This window comes from Microplitis mediator, chromosome 7 (genome assembly GCF_029852145.1).
Source record: "Microplitis mediator isolate UGA2020A chromosome 7, iyMicMedi2.1, whole genome shotgun sequence".
Classification (NCBI taxonomy): domain Eukaryota; kingdom Metazoa; phylum Arthropoda; class Insecta; order Hymenoptera; family Braconidae; genus Microplitis; species Microplitis mediator.
Window position 1 is genome coordinate 17,955,316 of NC_079975.1, and position 20,200 is coordinate 17,975,515.

A 20,200-nucleotide genomic window follows, 5' to 3' on the forward strand; every position below is an offset into this window, starting at 1 on the left:
GGCACCCTCATGCACTAACCCAGCCTGAGGAGCTGGTTCAGGCACAACTATTATTTATTTACAATTTATTATTATAATTTTTGGGATATTTTGAATATTATTTGAAATTGTTATTTTAAAATTTATATTATATACGGTTTACGGGAAATATCACGTCTCCGTCGCGAATATTTGAATGGTTTACGGTTATACTATTGAACTTCATGTATCTTTTCAATACTTATATATATATATATATATTTGTTTGTAGGTCACAAAAAATGAACTATCCGGTTCAATTAATTGCGAGATTTGACATCAAGCAGAAACTTTTAATTGTGAAAATTTGGAAACCGGACCACAACCATAATCCAGACTTCGAGGTAATTATCATTACAGAATATATTTAGAAACTTTTATAGTTCGAACTATAGACTATTTTTTTTCCCTCAGGAAAATACAAACACAGGTCAACAAAATACAGAGCATGACGACGATGATTCAAGTGATACGGTGAATACGGTACATCCATGTACAGCAAGTACTTCAAGACTGGCTAGTAGTAGTAGTGGTAGTGGTAGTAATGTCAACGTCGATGGTGAGAGCGAGCGCAATATTTTACATAATAATAAAAAAGTAAAAGTAGATAAACTTCTACTAGATATTAAAATAAATATTCTATCAGATAGTCAATGAATGGATAAGAAAATTAATTTACTACAGTCTTTACTGCATAGTATTCAAAGAATGCCAAGTGACGAAACAATTAACGTCAATAATAACTTATCCGATAATAACACATCAATAGCCACTACGGCAATAATAGTTGACCAATTATTAAGTGAATCCGATGATGACGTATCACAACAACAATTTTATTCACTATGTAACAATTTAGAATTACTGGAAGACGACAGTTCCACAGAAGAGTCATTAACAAATTTACAGACCGTTAATACACCGCAATATTGGAACCTTATACAAATTGATAGTGAAAAAGCCCGTGGAAGACCGAAGGCGAAGAAAAGACCACCGGTAGGATCACAGCATCTAAACCCGATTAGAAATGTTTTTACTCGTAATGATATTGATACTATTATTTCAACTGATACAGAAAAATCCAGCAATCAAGGTACATCCACTACTAAAGATAATCCTATACATGCAACCGATATTTTCCACCATCTAGTACTGATATAACTGCTATTAATTTGTTAAATGCTAAAACTCAAGAACTTGTCGTTGATATGAATCCGCCTACTACTGCTGATTCTACAATTATTATTCCAGCTACTACAGAACCTTTTAGCTATGAAGATACACTTACAGTTGAAGAGAATCCTATATCTAAAATTGATCTTTGTCACAATATATCTTTCAGCACTGGTATAACTGCTATTAATTTGTTAAATGCTGAAACTCAAGAACTTGTCGTTGATATAAATCCACCTACTACTGATGATACTACAACTATTATTCCAGCTACTACAGAACCTTTTAGCGATGAAGATACACCTACAGTTGAAGAGAATCCTATATCTAAAATTGATCTTTGTCACAATATATCTTTCAGCACTGGTATAACTGCTATTAATTTGTTAAATGCTGAAACTCAAGAACTTGTCGTTGATATAAATCCGCCTACTACTGATGATACTACAACTATCATTCCAGCTACTACAGAACCTTTTAGCGATGAAGATACACCTACAGTTGAAAAGAATCCTATATCTAAAATTGATCTTTGTCACAATATACCTTTCAGCACTGGTCCAACTACTATTAATTTGTCAAATGCTAAAACTCAAGAACTTGTTGTTGGTATGAATCCGCCTACTACTACTGTGACTATTATTTCAGTAGCATCAGAACCATCAAGCGAAGAAGACACAACTACAGTTGAAGAGAATCCTATATCTAAAACCGATATTTCTCTTAATAATATACCTTCCAGTGCGGCTACAACTGCTATTAATTTGTCAAATACTGAAACTCAAGAACTTATCGCTGGTATGAATATTTCTAATACTGCTACTACTACAACTATTATTTCAACTGCTACAGAAACACCTAACGATGAAGATACACCCACTACTAAAGATAATCCTATATCTAAACCCGATATTTCCCACAATATACCTTCCAATGCGACTACAACTGCTATTAATTTGTCAAATACTGAAACTCAAGAACTTATCGCTGGTATGAATCTTTCTAATACTGCTACTACTACAACTATTATTTCAACTGCTACAGAAACACCTAACGATGAAGATACACCCACTACTAAAGATAATCCTATATCTAAACCCGATATTTCCCACAATATGCCTTCAGATGCTGCTACGTCTGTTGTTAATGTTTCATCTACTACTGATGCTACTGATGTAGAAAAAGATAGTAAGGAGTTAGAGAAACTGATGAGTCACTTAATATCTGAAAACTTAGTTGTATCAGTTATAAACAAATCAAAAAAAATAACTAAAATCGATCTTGCTGAACATATTAAAAATCTTTCTGATGCCGTGCCTTATGCCCTGGAAAGATTTATAAATCTCCAGGATTATTTCGAAACTGACGCCTACAAGGATTTAATCAATGCAGTTAAAAAAAAAAAATGAGGGATTATGGGAATGCAACTTATGCAATTTGGAAATAACCAAAGAAAATGCTAGCATAATGTGCGATGGATGCTGGTACTGGTACCACTTTAAATGCGTCAATATTCGTCGCGCACCAAAAAAGTCTAAACAGTGCAAGCTCAGAAAGTTTATTTTGATGTATTAAGACGATATACATTGATTCGGAAATGTTTCGAAATACATGGTCTTTTCGACTTTTTAGGTGGCGAAAACACGATTTTCTAACTTTGGTCGAAACTATCGGAAAGCGGTCAGACCAAGCTCAGAACGCTTATTTCGATGTGTAAAGAAGATATCTGTCAATTCGGAGATTTTTTTAAAAACTTGGCTTTCTCGACTTTTTAGGCGGCGAAAATACGATTTTCTAACTTTGGTCGAAACTATCGGAAATTGGTCGGAGCAAGCTTAGAATGATTATTTTAATTTCTCAAGACGATATCCAACCATTTGGAGATGTTACAAAATTCTTGTTTCCGCTGCTTAAAAAGTCGAAAAAACACACATTTTTGAAACATCTCCGAATCGATGTATATCGTCTCAATACATTGAAATAAGCGTTCTGAGCTTGGTCCGACCAATTTCCGAGAGTTAGGACCAAAGTTGGAAAATCGTGTTTTCACCGCCTAAAAAGTCGAAATAACCATGTATTTCGAAACATCTCCGAATCAATGTATATTAGGGTGTTCGTTATTTCCCAAATCGATTTTTACTTACTGATCGCCCCCTGAATCTTTAGTTTATGACCTAAAAAAAAATATCCAACACAAACAGGCTCTTAATTTTCACATTAAACCGTGCCGAAATCATTTTATATTTCCCATTTAAATAACATGGGATTTTTAGACTTTTGACTCTTAATTTTTTTTCTCAAAAACAAATGAGAGTAAAAATTTGATCGAAGCATATTCTGATAGGAAATTGAACGCTCTACAAAAAAGTTCTCTTATTGATTTTCGATAAAATAACTCCTTCAAAAGTTATTTAACGTTAAACTTGTGTTTGTTATCAATCCTATAAAATTTTTAATTCTATTTTCATTTTTACCATTTTTGGCTATAAAATCGTTGAAATAAAAGATAATTAATTATTATTATCACTAGAGTACCGATGATCATTTATGTAGATTTCATGGCCTATACAGAAAATCAAGGGAAAAAAAACATTGTTTTATGAGAAGTAATAGAAATAACATACCTTTCCTCATACAGACGAACTTTAAAATGAATTAATGGAAAGTGATAAAATAAAAATGTAAAAACTTCTTTGTCTATAATGTTATTAGCAGATTTATTATCATTTTTGCTTTCTTTATAATTTTTTTTCAAGAAAGCTATGGCGCATTAGGATATTTTGTTTTGTACTAATTTACAACTTGAATCAAATATTGTTTTTGGTCTTCTCGTGTTGTTAAAATGTTGATACACTCTTAAGTTAATTTAATTGCTCTTTCGGTGACATCATTAATTACTTTTAAATTGTTAACAATTCGTAAGTGAATTCGGATTCCTTACAATTTTTTAAAAGATTTAACATTGATAGAAATTTTTTGAAATTATAAGTGAAACGTGGGCGGGCAATAACGACTATTTAGAAGGCTTACGAAAGAAAGCAAAAATGATGATAAATCTGCTTATAATATTATAGACAAAGAAGTTATTACATTTTTATTTCACCACTTTCCATTAATTCATTTTAAAGTTTGTCTTTATGAGGAAAGATATGTTATTTCTATTACTTCTCATAAAACAATGTCTTTTTTTCTCTCGATTTTCTGTTTAGGCCATGAAATCTACATAAATGATCATCGGTACTCTAGTGATAATAACAATTATCTTTTATTTCAACGATTTTATCGCCAAAAACAGTAAAAATGAAAATAGAATTAAAAATATTATAAGATTGATAACAAACACAAGTTTAACGTTAAATAACTTTTGAAGGAGTTATTTTATCAAAAATCCATAAGAGAACTTTTTTGTAGAGCGTTCAACTTCCTATCAGAATATGCTTCGATCAAATTTTTACTCTCATTTGTTTTTGAGAAAAAAAATTAAGAGTCAAAAGTCTAAAAATCCCACGTTATTTGAATGGGAAATATAAAATGATTTCGGCACGGTTTAATGTGAAAATTAAGAGCCTGTTTGTGTTGGATTTTTTTTTTTAGGTCACAAACTAAAGATTCAGGGGGCGATCGATAAAGAAAAATCGATTTGGGAAATAACGGACACCCTAATGTATATCGTCTTAATACGTCGAAATAAGCGTTCTGAGCTTGGTCCGACCAATTTCCGATAGTTTCGACCAAAGCTAGAAAATCGTGTTTTCGCCGACTGAAAAGTCGCAAAAACCAAGTTTTTTGAAACATCTCCGAAATGATAGATATCTTATTCACAAACTGAAATTAGCATTCTAAGCTTGGTCCGACAAATTTTCGATAGTTAGGACCAAACTTACAAAATCGTGTTTTCGCCGCCTAAAAAGTTGAAAAAACCAAGTATTTCGAAACATTTCCGAATCGATGTATATCGTCTTAATACATCGAAATAAGCGTTCGGAGCTTGGTCCGACCAATTTCCGAAAGTTGATTTTTTTCAACATTTTTGGGAAATTTTTTGTTTTTGTCTTCTTCTTGCATTTGCTGTGTAACGAACGCAAAAATTCAAGAAAATTCGAAAAAAAATCATTTTTTCCTTTTGATTATGATTACACAATTAGAGAAACAAAACTTGTTCCTTTAATTGTTTTGCAAAACTTTGATCAACCCGACCCGAAAAACGGCTCGATAGATCAATTTAAAAATTTGCAGGGTTATTAAGGGTACATCACACTAAAAAAGTCCTTGGCAACATTATTTTTTTTACCGATACTTGCAGAGTAGTGGTTGATTTACTAAAACACCAAAAGAAGTTATTTTTTTGTACTTACTTCTAATGGATGTTAAAAATAAAAAAAAAAAATTTTTCTTTTAAATGATGAAAGGATCTTGTAAGGAATTTATTCAAGTTTTTAACGCCGCCCTCCAATTTACTGTGCGATTATTAGTACCTGAAATATCGATGATCAAACCCAAAAGGATTATTTTTCGTTTGTACCCTCGCAGATTTGAATCACGGTGGGAACACCGTGAAAGTGTAAACATCGTGGATCCACTGTGGTTACACGGTGGGTTTGTTCCATTTCACCACCGGGTATACACAGTGTATCCACTGTGATTACGCGGTGTATCCACCGTGATTACGCGGTGGCTTGACCACTGTGTATACACGGTGTTCCCACTGTGATTACGCGGTGTATCCACCGTGATTCCACGGTGGCTTTGTGCTATTTCACCACCGTGTTTCCACGGTGTATCCACCGCGTAATCACAGTGGAAACACCGTGTATACACGGTGGTCAAGCCACCGTGTAATCACGGTGGATACACCGCGTAATCACAGTGGTAAAATGGAACAAACCCACCGTGTTTCCACCGTGATTCAAATCTGCGAGGGTAGGCTGATAGCTCCCAGCGACAAGTTATCGTACGAATCTAAAAAAAAATGCAACTCAAAGCTGATTAAATTTGCTAACCGACCTATGCATTGGTTTATCTGAAATTTTTTTTTTGCAGCTCGTAGACTCACTTTAAGAAAATAAAAAATTTAGAACATTTTTGTCTCGCGGTATTTCTCATGTTTGCGCAACTGCTAAAGGTCTAAAAAAAATTTAATGAAAACGCGTCGAAACTAGAGATTTCAAGCTACAAAACGCCGTTTTTCCTTTTTCGATACGATTATTTTTAACGAAGTTACAGCCTTGCAAAAATCACTAAAAAATTTCTAAAATTTTTCTGTTTCATTAATTATTCAAGTTTTCACCGCCACCCTTCAACTTTCTGTGCGATCATTGGTACCTGAAATATCGATGATCAAAGCCAAAAGGATCATTTTCTGTTTGAAGGCTGACATCTCGGTGACAAATCGTCCTACGAGGTTAAAAAAAAAACCAAATTGAAGCTGAATAAATTTGCTGAACGAACTATGCATTCGTTTAGTTGAAAGAATTTTTTCGCGGTCCGTGGGCTCTTCGGAAAAAAAAAAAAAATTAGAAATTTTTTGTCTCGCGGTATTTCTCATGTTTGCGCAATAACCGGAGCTTTTAAAAAATTTTGAAAAAAATGCACCAAAACTAGAGATTTCAAGCTGTAAAATGCTTTTTTTAAAATCTCGATACGATCATTTTTCACCAAGTTACATCCTTCCAAAAATCACTAAAAAATTTATAAAATTTTTCTGCTCCTTTAATTTTTTGCATTAGTGTATTTTACTACCTTAAGAAATCTACTTTATCTGTCGATTCTTTATTAATTCATCGTTAGAAAGTAGAAATAATTATTTGTCCGAATGTACCTTTTCACAAGTGTCACTACCCTGGTAGGAAGGAACCATTGGGCAAGACGGACCAGACTTGGTTCAAGCCTTGGATGATGGCCATGTTCGCAGCCTCGGGAAACAAAAAAACCAGGCTTGGGCCGAGCCTCGGGAAACAAAAAATCGAGGCTTGAGCCGAGCCTCGGGAAACAAGAAATCGAGGCTTGAGCCGAGCCTCGGGAAACAAAAAATCTAGGCTTGAGCCGAGCGTCGGGAAAAAAAGAACCAGGCTTGGGTCGAGCGTCGGGGAAAAAAGAACCAGGCTTGGGTCGAGTCTTCAGAAATGTCAGATTCAGATCTGGACCGAGCCTTAGAAAACCAAACAACGTGCTCGGATCAATCCTTAAAATTCAATGAATGAAGACTAGATGCACACAGAAAAAAAGGATATCTTGGCGCAAGAAATTTTTTCTTGCCGCAAGAATATTTTTTGCAATTTTGAATGAAAACGAAAATTTTCTTGGTTCAAGAACAAAATTTTCTTAAATTTAGTCATCTTGGCATAAGATTTTTTTTTTATTCAACCGATATAATATATGTTTCTTGAAGTAACAAATATTTTCTTAAAGTGAGAAAAATAAATATTTTGCCCCAATATATAATCAATTGTCCGAAAAGTAAAATATACTTTGTTTAAGAATAATGTATTTTGAATCGAGATAATTTGTGACTCGAGTCAATAATTAAAAGTACTCGACTCAATGGTAAGAAATATCTTGGTTCAAGTATTTTGTTGTGTCGCGGCGAGTAAGCGTAGACGTTTGAACCAACAGCAACTGCGTTCACGGCCCAACGCAAAAATTCTCTTGGGAAAGCTAACTGTACTATACTAAAGTGGCGGTAGTGTAGACTCTACATTGTACAGTGTGCTTACTGGATATAGGTAAAGTAAACGAACGTTCAGGGAATGATCGGATAGCATAACTGGTAAAGCTCTCGCGTGATGCCGAATCGGTCTGGGTTCGATTCCTACCATGAGCGAACCATTTATTTTTTCTTAAGTTGTTCATAAACCATTAATCGAGGATGTTTATTTCTTATCCCCTCTACTGCTGTATCGTGATATTCTGAATATACACATATAATTTCCTGCTTCACAACATTTAATATTTATACTAGGTTAAATTTACTCAAAAATATAGGACGATATATTTTTTCAAGTAGAGTCATTTATTTTCTTGAATCGAGACTACATTTTTTTTAAGTCAAGAAAAAAAATCATCAATGGGAGAATTTTATGTCTTCCGTGAAGTAAATATTTGCATGATTCAAGAAAAGTTATTTTATTAAGTTAAGATTATAATTTATTTAAATCAAAATAAAAATTTTCTCATTACAATAGACCGTTGTCTTGAGTCGATAATGTAGTTTTCTCAAACTGAGAGTAAATGTTCTTCTGCCACGCAAAAAAAGTTCTTGGTTTGAGATGTTGATATATATTGTGACAATTTACTATACTCACCAACCAAGACAGAAAAGTATCTTGTTTTGATAGTTTTTTTTACTTGGTTGGAAACAAAATAAATTTGATTTAAAATAATTATTCTTGAATCAAGATTATTTAACTTGAATTAAAATTTATTTATTCTTGACACAATATTTTTATAATATTAGTCGAAGGAAATGTTCTCGGATTAAAAAAACCCAATTACTCAGCCCAAGAATAAAAAAATGAAGGCAAAAATTATCTTAGGCCAAGTCAACCTTTTTTTCTGTGTACAATATTTGGTCGGATTTTTGCAATAACGTCTTAATATATAAGGTTAGTTAAGACGTTATTGCAAAAATCCGTCCATTTATGAAATGTACAAAAGATTTGTTATTGATTGACTAATACTATTTTTTAAACGTTTAATTTTCCATTATGAATTTTATTTTTATACACGGAAAGAATTTTTCGATAAAAATTACTCTCTAATTTCGAGTAATCCTGGGCCGTTGCAAAAAATTGTTATTTTTTGTTTTAAATGATGATAAGGACGAGCAGGTTATTAATAAATAAGATATTAGTATTCGTGGTTATTACGTTAAGTATATTACAGGTATATTACAATATATATAGATACAAGATACACGTCCGTTTAGGATGGTGTACTGGTAAGAACTAACCACTATACATAGATTGGCAATGGTCATTAGTATCCCTGATTAAACAAAATGATTTAAAATGATTTGTTTTTTAATCATTTTAAATACTTTTTAATCCTTCAAATCATTTCTAATCCTGTCTCTTATGGACATTTAACGTGTGAAATCATTTTTAATCATTTTGTTTAATCAGGGATAGCTAATACATTCTGGTATCTTCTGGAACATACTAGCACTATGAACCTTGCCCCTCAACACCCTCTCTCAAGGTATAGGTATAGTGTGTTACGTCCTGGTTGATGTTTTGGCGCTGGCGTAGTTGAGCGGTCGATTTAAATTGGACGTGATGAGAACTTACATATAATTATAAATAATAATTAAGTATGGGTTGAACAGCCACCATTTGGTGGTTGAAATAAACTGGTTATATTTAGATGTTATTAAATATATTGTCTGGATCTGTTTTATTCAATGAATAAAGTGATAGTTGGAGAATTTGTGAAATGTACAATTCTGGTATTATAATATTGTTAAGTTATTCTTAACAATAGCTTCGAGAATGTGAGAACGAAGTTGAATTTTTAATATTGAGCCTGACTGCTCTCGATGATTCTATAATTCAGACTGACTTCTCTTGATCGAGAAAAACTAGAGTAACTCTTATCAATACGTTTGGACATCAGACCCGCGCATCGAGTCATATGGAGGGGTCATTCGAGATAACGCATGTTCTCGAATGATCCATTCCAATATTTATTGAAAATACTCAGTTCTTACGATCTCTCCATTTTTGTTACTAACAAATGAGTCACTTATCTATTAACAAAAGCTATCTTAAACAAAATAGATATTTGTGCAGCTGCACGTCTCGAGGATTAACTCGAGGCGTCAGCGCTTATTTATATTTGATAAAATATAGAAAAATAAGTTTATCAACTATTACTCATATCCTTAACGTTCAAATGTCTTAAATAATATTATTCTATTATTATATTATATTATTTTATATGATTAATTAAATATTATTGGAATTACTAGATTATCGATATTCGATATAATTAGTTAGGTTTCAGGTCGGTAATTAAGGAAGTAAAAGCTTACGTCATCTGCCATACAGGCTGGGACGTAACAAGTGCATGCATACTAATCCAAGCTCACACACACTAATTTACAATACCTATATTGCACCCACATTTTCTGTGTTTATATTAACGTTGCTAGACTATGTTTTACTCTACTACTGAGTAATTTTTTAAAAGTCTTATATTTAATCGATTATTGTGAATATCTCATCTTAATCTAGGTCTTATTGTAACGATTTTATTTGTCCTGATTAAAAAAGTGAATTGAAAAGTATTGAAAATGATGAGAAATGAATCCTTTCGAATACTTTCTATACCCTAAGGTATTCATTTTGACATAAAATGAATACTTTTCAATCCCAAAATAATAAAAGAATTTCTGAACTTCCGAGGAATTGAAAAAGATTCAAATGAATTGATATTTTTAATCTTTCTGAATCCTTCTCAATACCTAAATAATCCGACATTTCGGATCAAGTGTGGGATTGAAAAAGATTGAAATGAATTGAAATTTTTGAATCTTTCTGAATCCTTCTCAATACCTAAATAATATCACATTTCGGGTCATGTGTGGAATTGAAAAAGATTGAAATGAATTGAAATTTTTGAATCTTTCCGAATCCTTCTCAATACCTAAATAATCCGATATTTCGATCAAGTGTGGGATTGAAAAAGATTGAAATGAATTAAAATTTTTGAATCTTTCTGAATCCTTCTCAATACCTAAATAATATCACATTTCGGGTCATGTGTGGAATTGAAAAAGATTGAAATGAATTGAAATTTTCGAATCTTTCCGAATCCTTCTCAATACCTAAATAATCCGATATTTCGATCAAGTGTGGGATTGAAAAAGATTGAAATGAATTGAAATTTTTGAATCTTTCTGAATCCTTCTCAATACCTAAATAGTCCGATATTTCGGATCAAGTGTGGGATTGAAAAAGATTGAAATGAATTGAAATTTTTGAATCTTTCTGAATCCTTCTCAATACCTAAATAATTTCACATTTCGGGTCATGAGTGGGATTGAAAAAGATTGAAATGAATTGAAATTTTTGAATCTTTCCGAATCCTTCTCAATACCTAAATTGAAATGATGAAAGATTGAATTCTTTTCAATACTTTCGAATTCCACTTTGGAATTAAAAAGTTTAATTCTAACTAATTCTTTTTAATTCTAAAATAATATTTAATTTCTGTTCCCGTGGAGGATTCAAGAGAATAAAAATGGATTCGAAAAAGTTTAATTCCAACTAATTCTTTTTAATTCCAAAGTAGTATTGAATTTCTGTTCTCGCGGAGGATTCAATAGGATAAAAAAGGATTGAAAAAAGTTTAATTTTAACTAATTCTTTTTTATTGTAAAATAATATTCAATTTCTGTTCTCGCGGAGGATTCAAGAGAATAAAAAAGGATTCGAAAAAATTTAATTCTAACTAATTCTTTTTAATTCTAAAATAATGTTGCTATTCCTGTTCTCGCTGAGAATTCGAGAGAATTGTAACCATAACAAAAAAAATTATTTTTCTTTTAAACTTTGAAAAAACAAAATAACAATGATTCGTAATTATTTATATATTAAAATTTTATTCTGGGAAAGAAAAGAAATGCTAATTTTATACGTGAAATTTTATTTTTTTTTTATGGAAAAATTTTTGGAAAAAAAAAGTAATTAAAAGAGAAAAAGGCAACGGGAAAAAATGTAAGAGTGATCGTGAGACGCTCGCCGACCGACAATCTGGCGGGAGAAAGTAAGTGAGCGAAAGTTAGTTCCGTGCTCACCGCTAGAGCGTGCGGGCTTCTTGGATATGGACACTTATAGTAGAAGTGTTAAAAGCAAATGCAGCGGACGTTATCGTCAGACATCACTCCACTGCTACCAAGTGAACTTTGCGTAGCAGAGTGGGAAATACCTACTGGTAGTGGCGTAGTATACCCTACACCACATCCTATATATATATATATTGTTGTAATATTAATTAAATAAAGACATGCCAGGACTGGTTGGTGGTTGGGATGTTTGAAAAATACGCATATTTAAAAATATAACAATATTTTTATTTGTCACAGCACAAAATATCACTAGGTTGCAAATTAAATAGTTACTTAATTTATAAATACTGTTAAATGTCTGAGCTCATGAATACGTGAATGATTGAATACAAAATATTGAGTTGAGCTCGAGTAAATAATGAATTAAAAATAATCAAGTTGAGTTAAATTGAACACTGAGTTGATTACAAAATTGTCATGATAATAAGTAACATGATGTCAGAGGTTACTGAGCGAAGTGAATTATTTGAACACGTAATTACTATTTTTAATAGCACTGAATACATAAATAATTTTGTTATTGAGTTTTTAATAGTGATGATCACTTAATTGAATTGAATTTAATGAGCTCATGATAAATTACACTGATTTTAATTTATTTGTTGAACACGTGGTAGCATGATAGCAGAGGCTACTGAGCGAAACATAACTTTTAAATTAATTAAGAAATTGAGCATAATGATAATTAAATAAATAATAAAACTGAGTCTTTTAAATTAATTGAGCACTGATAGCAAGTAAATGTTTAATGAAAAATGCACCTGTTGCTTTCTCGATGATATAACCTCGTGAGGAACAGGTTGTAGAACGCTGGATTTCTTGAAGTTGTTTTATATTTATTTTTTGAGCTCTGGTGCTCGCAATTATAAAAATAATTATATTTTTAGATAGAGTTATGAACCCTTAACGTAGTTTATTGATTACTTTTAATGATTTACTCGAGATGAGCGCAATTTTAATAGATTATACAAAACACGTGGTGACTCTTGAGATTGTATAAAACGAATAGATAATGGCGTCGGTCTTCTTGCCACGAGGCAGGAAAAATCCATGCGCATGCGTCGCACAGCGCAAGTCAAGTTTGAATAGATAGACACTAGGCCCCAGTAGGTGCTGCCTCTATTTGCCGGAAGTTCAACTACATTCAAATTTGAATGTAGTTGTGATTACGCAACATATATATATATATATATATATATATATATATATATATATATATATATATATATATATATATATATATAGATATTAGGATGTCCGTTATTTACCAAATTAGATTTTTTTACTTGGGTATGATATAAATCATATATTTGTGATCCAAAAATAATAAAAAAAAATAAAAAAGTTTATTCTAATGCCGTTTAACCTTGCCTAAGTAATGATACATTCTCATTTCAGTACAATGAGAAAAATGTAATCACTTGCTTAAAAATGAGTGCACAGTAATGACTAGTACATATTTTTGTAGGAAATTTCCCGCTCTTCAAAAAAGGTCTCTTATGTTTTTTTCGTGAATCCAACTGTTTAAGAGATATTGAAGGTCAAAGTGAGATTTGTTTCAAAAAATTTGCGTTTTTGTTTGAAATTTTATAACTCTCTAACACCTAGACATAAAATTAAGCGCTGTAAACTTTCTTGTAGGAAATTTATTGCTCTTCAAAAAAGGTATCCAACACTTTTTCCCTAAATCCAACCATTTAAGTGATATCGAAGCTCAAAGTTGATAGATTTAAGAATGAATGTTTTTCGATTAAAATTCTATAACTCTCCAGCAAACGAATGTTTACGTAGGCTTTTAACAGTTTTTCGTCGGAAATTTACCGCTCTACAAAAAAGGTCTCTATAATTTTTTCGGTAAACTCAACCGTTTAAGAGATATTTAAGCTCGAAAAAAAAGAAATTTTTTATATCATCAGAGCAAAATTTTGTGTTGGTTTGTGAAACTTTTCTTTCAACTTAAAGCTAAGAGACCTTTTTTGAAGAGCGGGAAATTTCCTACAAAAATATGTACTAGTCATCACTGTGCACTCATTTTTAAGCAAGTAATTACATTTTTCTCATTGTACTGAAATGAGAATGTATCATTACTTAGGCAAGGTTAAACGGCATTAGAATAAACTTTTTTATTTTTTTTTATTATTTTTGGATCACAAATATATTCGATTTTTCTGAAGAGAATTTAAAAGTATTAAAAATTTCAAAATATGACTTCTTTTTAATTCTATTTAATTCTCTGAAGAGAATTTAAAAGTATCAAAAATTTCAAAATATGATTTCTCCTTAATTTTATTTAATTCTCTAAAGAGAATTAAAAAGGATTCAATTCATTTTTAATCCTCTTTAATTCTCTTTTTTAACCAGGGTAGTAAAGTAATTATTAAAAAATGTCATGTATCTTAATTTAAGATGATGCCAACTTGGGGATTTTCCCCCTAAATTTAGGGAGAAATAATTTAAACAGGGGATTTTTTAGAGAGAAAATTTTTTTAGGGAAATTTTTAGAGTGAACGTTAAAAATTTTTTGCTAATGTTTTTTTTTAGTTCGATTCAAAAGTCTCAACTAACTATGCATTCATTACGAGCTTTGCGCCTTCAGCAAATATGTATAGATATACATCGTATAGAATGCTACAGGATGTGGCGCTTACAGCGCCAAGATCGTCCGAGACATTACACACATTATACGAACTACTATATACATATTTTTTCTAAGTATATTTTGTTTTGGTCTATGTATCGTTTATTTTCGTTGGACTGTTATTGATAAAAGTTTATTTGACTGATTATTTAATAATTAAAAAAGATGCCAAAAGTAAATATATCTGCAAGCTATTCTCAAAAATACACGAAGAAATGGGAGAGAGAAGCTGAACTAAAAGGTTTTTTAAGTACATATTTATTTTATTATAATTTAAGCAGGTTTATTCTCACCAAATGCCTTGTCCCTTTATTATTTATTCCGGTTAATGAAACAATAAATAAAACAAATTAGATCGATAAAGAGAAAGGCAATAGTGAGGTTAAGCATACTGATTAAATGTATTTTAAACAAAAAAATTTGTACTGCCCAGGATTTTCTAGGAAATTCACAGACAAGCTGTCAAAGAACTATTCAATCAAAATAAGATATTTAGGTAATGTTCATTTCATTCGTGAAATGTAAAATGTTTTAAATTTTTAGTAGCATGAAATATTTCTGGTGTAGGATTTTAAATCATTTTTTTATAATTTATACATTCTTTTCAAACACATAAGATTTTCTTACTATGTCATTATGTCTCACTATGTATGATCATCATCGAGTTGAAATTTCACAGGCAAATTTTTTTCATAAACTATATATTATACTAATTCTATTCATTTCATTCATAATTACTATTTGACGTCACTTAATTTAATAATTCTTATGAATATGAAGCATATTTAAGCTAAAACTAATATTGTTAACAGATTGGATAGGAGCTGATCCCAGTGGACAACCGGAGTTTGCTTACTGTAAATATTGCCGCACAACGCTATCTGCACATAAAAAGGGTTTGCTGGAACATTCAAAGAGTAAAAAGCATGAAAACTGTGTAATAAAAAACAAATCAGCTCTTGAAAGTAAATCATTAGATCTCACGTTCAAACCCACTGTGACAGATCATATAGAAATAGCAGAGTTAAAAATAGCTGCGTTCATTGCTGAGCATTGCTCTGTAAAAACTGTCGATCATATGGTCGATATTCTGCCTAAACTGGATCCGTCATCAGACACACTTGCAAGATTGAAACTCCACCGGACTAAATGCACCACGTTGATAAAAAATGTATTGGGCCCATGCATACTTGATCAATTAATTGAAGAAATAGGAGATTCTCTTTATTCAATTATAATTGATGAAAGCACTGATACTTCAACTCAAAAAACATTATGTGTGATGTTGCGATTTTTTTCTGTACCAAAAAAGGAAGTGGTGACAACATTTTATCGGCTGATAAAAATAGTTGACTGTGATGCGAAATCTGTTCACCAAGCTATAAAATCGCAACTAGAAAAAGACAATCTCAAAATTCAAAATATGGTCGGAATTGGCGTTGACGGAGCAAGTGTTATGATTGGAAAAAAAAATTCTGTTACTGCTATTTTTAAGAGAGAATTAAATGATTTAATTATAATGAGATGTGTGTGTCATTCCCTTCATTTATGTGCCGAAGATGCCGCTGCTGCGCTGCCTAGTCGGCTAGAGCATTTCGTTAGGGAAGCACATAATTATTTTGCATACAGCCCTAAACGAATAGAAAAATACAAAGATTTATATGAAACTATGAACGATAATCGAAACTCCAAGTAAATTCAAGGTCTCAGCGGCACTCGCTGGCTGGCGCGTTATGATGCCATCCAAACAATTCTAGACCAATGGGAAGAATTGAAATTGTACTTCACTATGTGTCAAAAAGAGTGCTATGCAGCTTCCATATTGTATGATACGATGACTCGAGTACCTTATAAGGCGTTTTTAGTTTTTTTAAAAGCCGAATTAAAATCCGTAATTGAGCTGAATGTTTTGTTTCAAAGCGACAACGTTGAACCTATGAAGCTCTTTGAGGATTTATTCTTATTGTTTAAAAGTTTATTGCAAAGAATTGTTGTGCCATCGCAATTACTGAAACTAAGGGATAGTGAGTTAGTGTCATTTGATTTTAAGCTGTATTTGATGCATGTATCATCTATCTATTTCGGCTATGAATTCAATCCGATTGCTAAAGATATTAATACTGCAGACTTAGAAGACGTTAAAGAAAGATGTAAAAGTTTCTTGTGTATTTTAGCTGAAAAGATACAAATGCGATTGCCCGATAATCTATCAATACTCAAAATGATGGCTGATCTCCATCCTAATATCGCCACAGCACAAGTAAAACCAAATTTGAGTAATATTTTGACCAATTTCCAAAGAAGTAATTTATATGGAAATAAGAGTGAGATAGAATTGGAATGGAATAAATTACATAATAAGTCATGGCGCAATCTCGCTAGCTCAGTTGAATTTTATGCGGAAGTATATGAAGACTCTGATGCTGCAGGAAATCGACGTTTCAAAAATATCTCGAAATTCGCAACGGCTCTGTTAACTGTGCCAATTTCAAATGCAAGTGTAGAACGTGCGTTTTCTACTTACACTATCATAAAAAATAAATTAAGAAATAGACTATCACTTGATTTGCTCCAAAGTCTAATGATGACCAGATTCAGCTTACAGCGAAGTGGCGGTTCTTGTGTAAATTTTAATCCTTCTGCTAGTATGCTGAAATTATTTAACGTAGAAATGTACGATTTTAAAAATACCAACACAAACGATCAACAGGAAGCTGATGATTTGTTTTCGGTTTTAAATGAATTATAAACTTTCATGCTTCAAATTTATTTATTATTCATGCGTTAAAAAAATATAACTACCTAAATTAATGTACTTATAATATATACTTTTTATTAATCTAAGTCTATTTGTATTGATTAATATCAATAAAAATAAATTATTTTAATTTTCTGTATTGTTTAATAGAACCATTTTACTCATAAAAAAATGATAAGTTATGCAGGTCAATTAATGGAATTGATTATTGAAAATGATAAAAATATTTAATTATATTATCTATCACAATTACTCATTTTAAATAATTAATGTAATTGTATAGATTGATTAAAAATTGTATAACTTATTAACTTCGGGGTTTGGGGAGTTTTCGTTTGAATTTGGAAGATTTTGAAATAGCTTTGGGGGAAAAGTTTTCGAAAAGTTGGTGACACTGATCTTAAATAGAAACTTATAATAATAGAAATTACTTAAGTAACGAAATTTTGAATCTGAAACATTTTTTTCTTGGACATCACCATTCACATTTTCATTATTTACCGTTTCATTTAAGGGCTCAACATGGAAACTACCCGACGAAAATGTTATTTCGTAACTAATTGAGTTGCCTAAAATAAAATATTCCATCATAAACCATTTATTAATATTAAATTATAGTATATATTAATATTAATAATTGATGTAACTTACTGAAAGAAATTTTACGCTCATTGTTATTATTGTGATTATTGTTATTGTTGTTAGATTTATTATAATTTCCAATTATTTTTTCACTCACATTACTGATACTTGTTGTATCTCCCACTCAGAGTCAGATGTTACATTTTCCAAGTATCTTTGTTTTTTAACTTTATAATAAGAATTTGAGTCGGAGGAACGTTTACGAGACATGGTGATAAATTAAAATATTTTTGCAGGTTATATTTACCGTTTATCGAAGTAGACAGAACACGCTCTGGCAGATTATTCCCGAAGCTTAATGTAAAGTAATGAAACGAGTAGACCAAGGCTCGGACCACGCCTGGCCCCATGGTTACCCCCAAGGCTTGGGAGTAACAAAATCAAACCATACCCTGTTGAAATAATCCAATAGATTCCAATAAGAATTAAGTGTATTGGGACCTAATGTGCTTTTGTCGCTGCAAATCCATATACATACCTATAGAAATTTTCAAAAGAAAAAATGGAAAGCTTAATGGAATTTATATGTATAGAGAATTCCTATCTGGATTTACCAAGATGTACTATAGCTAGTGAACTCTATAAGAAAATCCAGTAACATACGCAATGATAACGATCGTTTTCTATTCGAGTATCCAGTTTCATAATAATATTAATGTACTATATTTTTATGTGTAAATTACAATCAAGAGGGCCTTACATCTACTTATATCAATCGGACTCTCCAGATTGGATTTTTTAGCCAGGTTTAATGTTATGTACCTGGATATGCCCAATTGTAGCTGTGGGCCTCTATGATAATATACAGCATTACATTAAGATTACTTTTAAATATTTTTATTTGCAAATTACAATTAAAAGTACCTTAAAGTTGTATGATATCAAATGGACTATCCATATTATATTTTTATGCCAGGTCTAATGTTATGTATGTGGAAATACCCAAGTGTAGCTGTGGGACGCTATGGTAATATACATCATTACATTAAGATTACTTTTATATACACTAGTGCAAAAAATTAAAGGAGCAGAAAAATTTAATAAATTGTTTAGTGATTTTTGGAAGGCTGTAACTTGGTGAAAAATGATCGTATCGAGATTTTGAAAAAAGCATTTTATAGCTTGAAATCTCTAGTTTTGGTGCATTTTTTTCAAAATTTTTTAAAAGCTCCGGTTATTGCGCAAACATAAGAAATACTGCGAGACAAAAAATTTCTAAATTTTTTTTTTTTCCGAAGAGCCTACGGACCGCGAAAAAATTCTTTCAACTAAACGAATGCATAGTTCGTTTAGCAAATTTATTCAGCTTCAATTTGTTTTTTTTTTTAACCTCGTAGGACGATTTGTCACAGAGATATCAGCCTTCAAACAAAAAATGATCCTTTTGGCTTTGATCATCGATATTTCAGGTACCAATGATCGCACAGAAAGTTGAAGGGCGGCGATAAAAACTTAAATAAATTCCCTACAAGACCCTGTCATCATTTTTTGGAGAAAAAATTTTTTTTCATTTTTAACATCCATTAGAAGTAAGTACAAAAAAATGACTTTTTTTGGTTTTTTAGTAAATCAACCGCTACTCTGCAGATATCGAGAAAAAAAATAATGTTGCCAGGGACTTTTTTAGCTTAATGTACCTTCAAGACCCCTGTAAATTTTTAAATTGATCTATCGAACCGTTTTTTGGGAATCATCGATCAAAGTTTAGCTAAACAATTAAAGGAGCAAGTTTTGTTCCTTTAATTGTGTAATCATAATCAAAATGAAAAAAATTTTTTTTTTTCGACTTTTCTCAAATTTTTGCGTTGGTGACTCAGCAAATGCAAGGAAATGACAAAAAAAATAAAAAATTACCAAAAAATGTCAAAAAAAAAATTTAGAACACAAAAAAAAAGTTTCAATTTTTTTTTTTTCGATTTTTATGACTGACCAAAGCTGCAATAAAGCCTGCGATACTCGGCCGCGGACTGTATTGAGAGCACTCAGCGACCGGCGCGCGGTGATCAATAAATTCATATTGTTTAAATTAATCTCGAGCAGTAAAATTTTCTTTCGGGATCTTAATTTTTAATAAATAACGTATGTAACCCATGAAAAAAAAACTTCATTTTTTTAACAAGAAGTC

General features: G+C 31.4%; 2 protein-coding genes across 2 annotated transcripts; both read left to right on the top strand.

Annotated features, from left to right (window-relative positions):
• Window positions 1-260: 260 nt before the first annotated feature.
• On the top strand, window positions 261-2,600 carry LOC130671949 (mucin-2-like). The gene is made up of 4 exons (XM_057476099.1): window positions 261-362; window positions 433-615; window positions 703-1,111; window positions 1,213-2,600. The coding sequence occupies exons 1-4, from the start codon at window positions 261-263 to the stop codon at window positions 2,598-2,600; spliced, it is 2,082 nt and encodes a 693-aa protein (XP_057332082.1).
• A 12,151-nt stretch (window positions 2,601-14,751) lies between these two features.
• LOC130671506 (uncharacterized) lies at window positions 14,752-17,472 on the top strand. The gene is made up of 3 exons (XM_057475434.1): window positions 14,752-14,916; window positions 15,109-15,171; window positions 15,488-17,472. The coding sequence occupies exons 1-3, from the start codon at window positions 14,841-14,843 to the stop codon at window positions 16,369-16,371; spliced, it is 1,023 nt and encodes a 340-aa protein (XP_057331417.1). The 5' UTR covers window positions 14,752-14,840; the 3' UTR covers window positions 16,372-17,472.
• The last annotated feature ends 2,728 nt before the right edge of the window (window positions 17,473-20,200 follow it).

Excerpts from the sequence above, each read along its gene's own strand:
- LOC130671506 (XM_057475434.1), top strand. The coding sequence starts at position 14,841 with ATGCCAAAAGTAAATATATCTGCAAGCTATTCTCAAAAATACACGAAG. Across the intron at positions 14,917-15,108 it reads GAGAGAAGCTGAACTAAAAG|GATTTTCTAGGAAATTCACA; the intron begins GTTTTTTAAGTA and ends TGTACTGCCCAG. Across the intron at positions 15,172-15,487 it reads AATCAAAATAAGATATTTAG|ATTGGATAGGAGCTGATCCC; the intron begins GTAATGTTCATT and ends TATTGTTAACAG.
- LOC130671949 (XM_057476099.1), top strand. The coding sequence starts at position 261 with ATGAACTATCCGGTTCAATTAATTGCGAGATTTGACATCAAGCAGAAA. Across the intron at positions 616-702 it reads TTTTACATAATAATAAAAAA|TCTTTACTGCATAGTATTCA; the intron begins GTAAAAGTAGAT and ends AATTTACTACAG. Across the intron at positions 1,112-1,212 it reads AGAAAAATCCAGCAATCAAG|AACTTGTCGTTGATATGAAT; the intron begins GTACATCCACTA and ends CTAAAACTCAAG.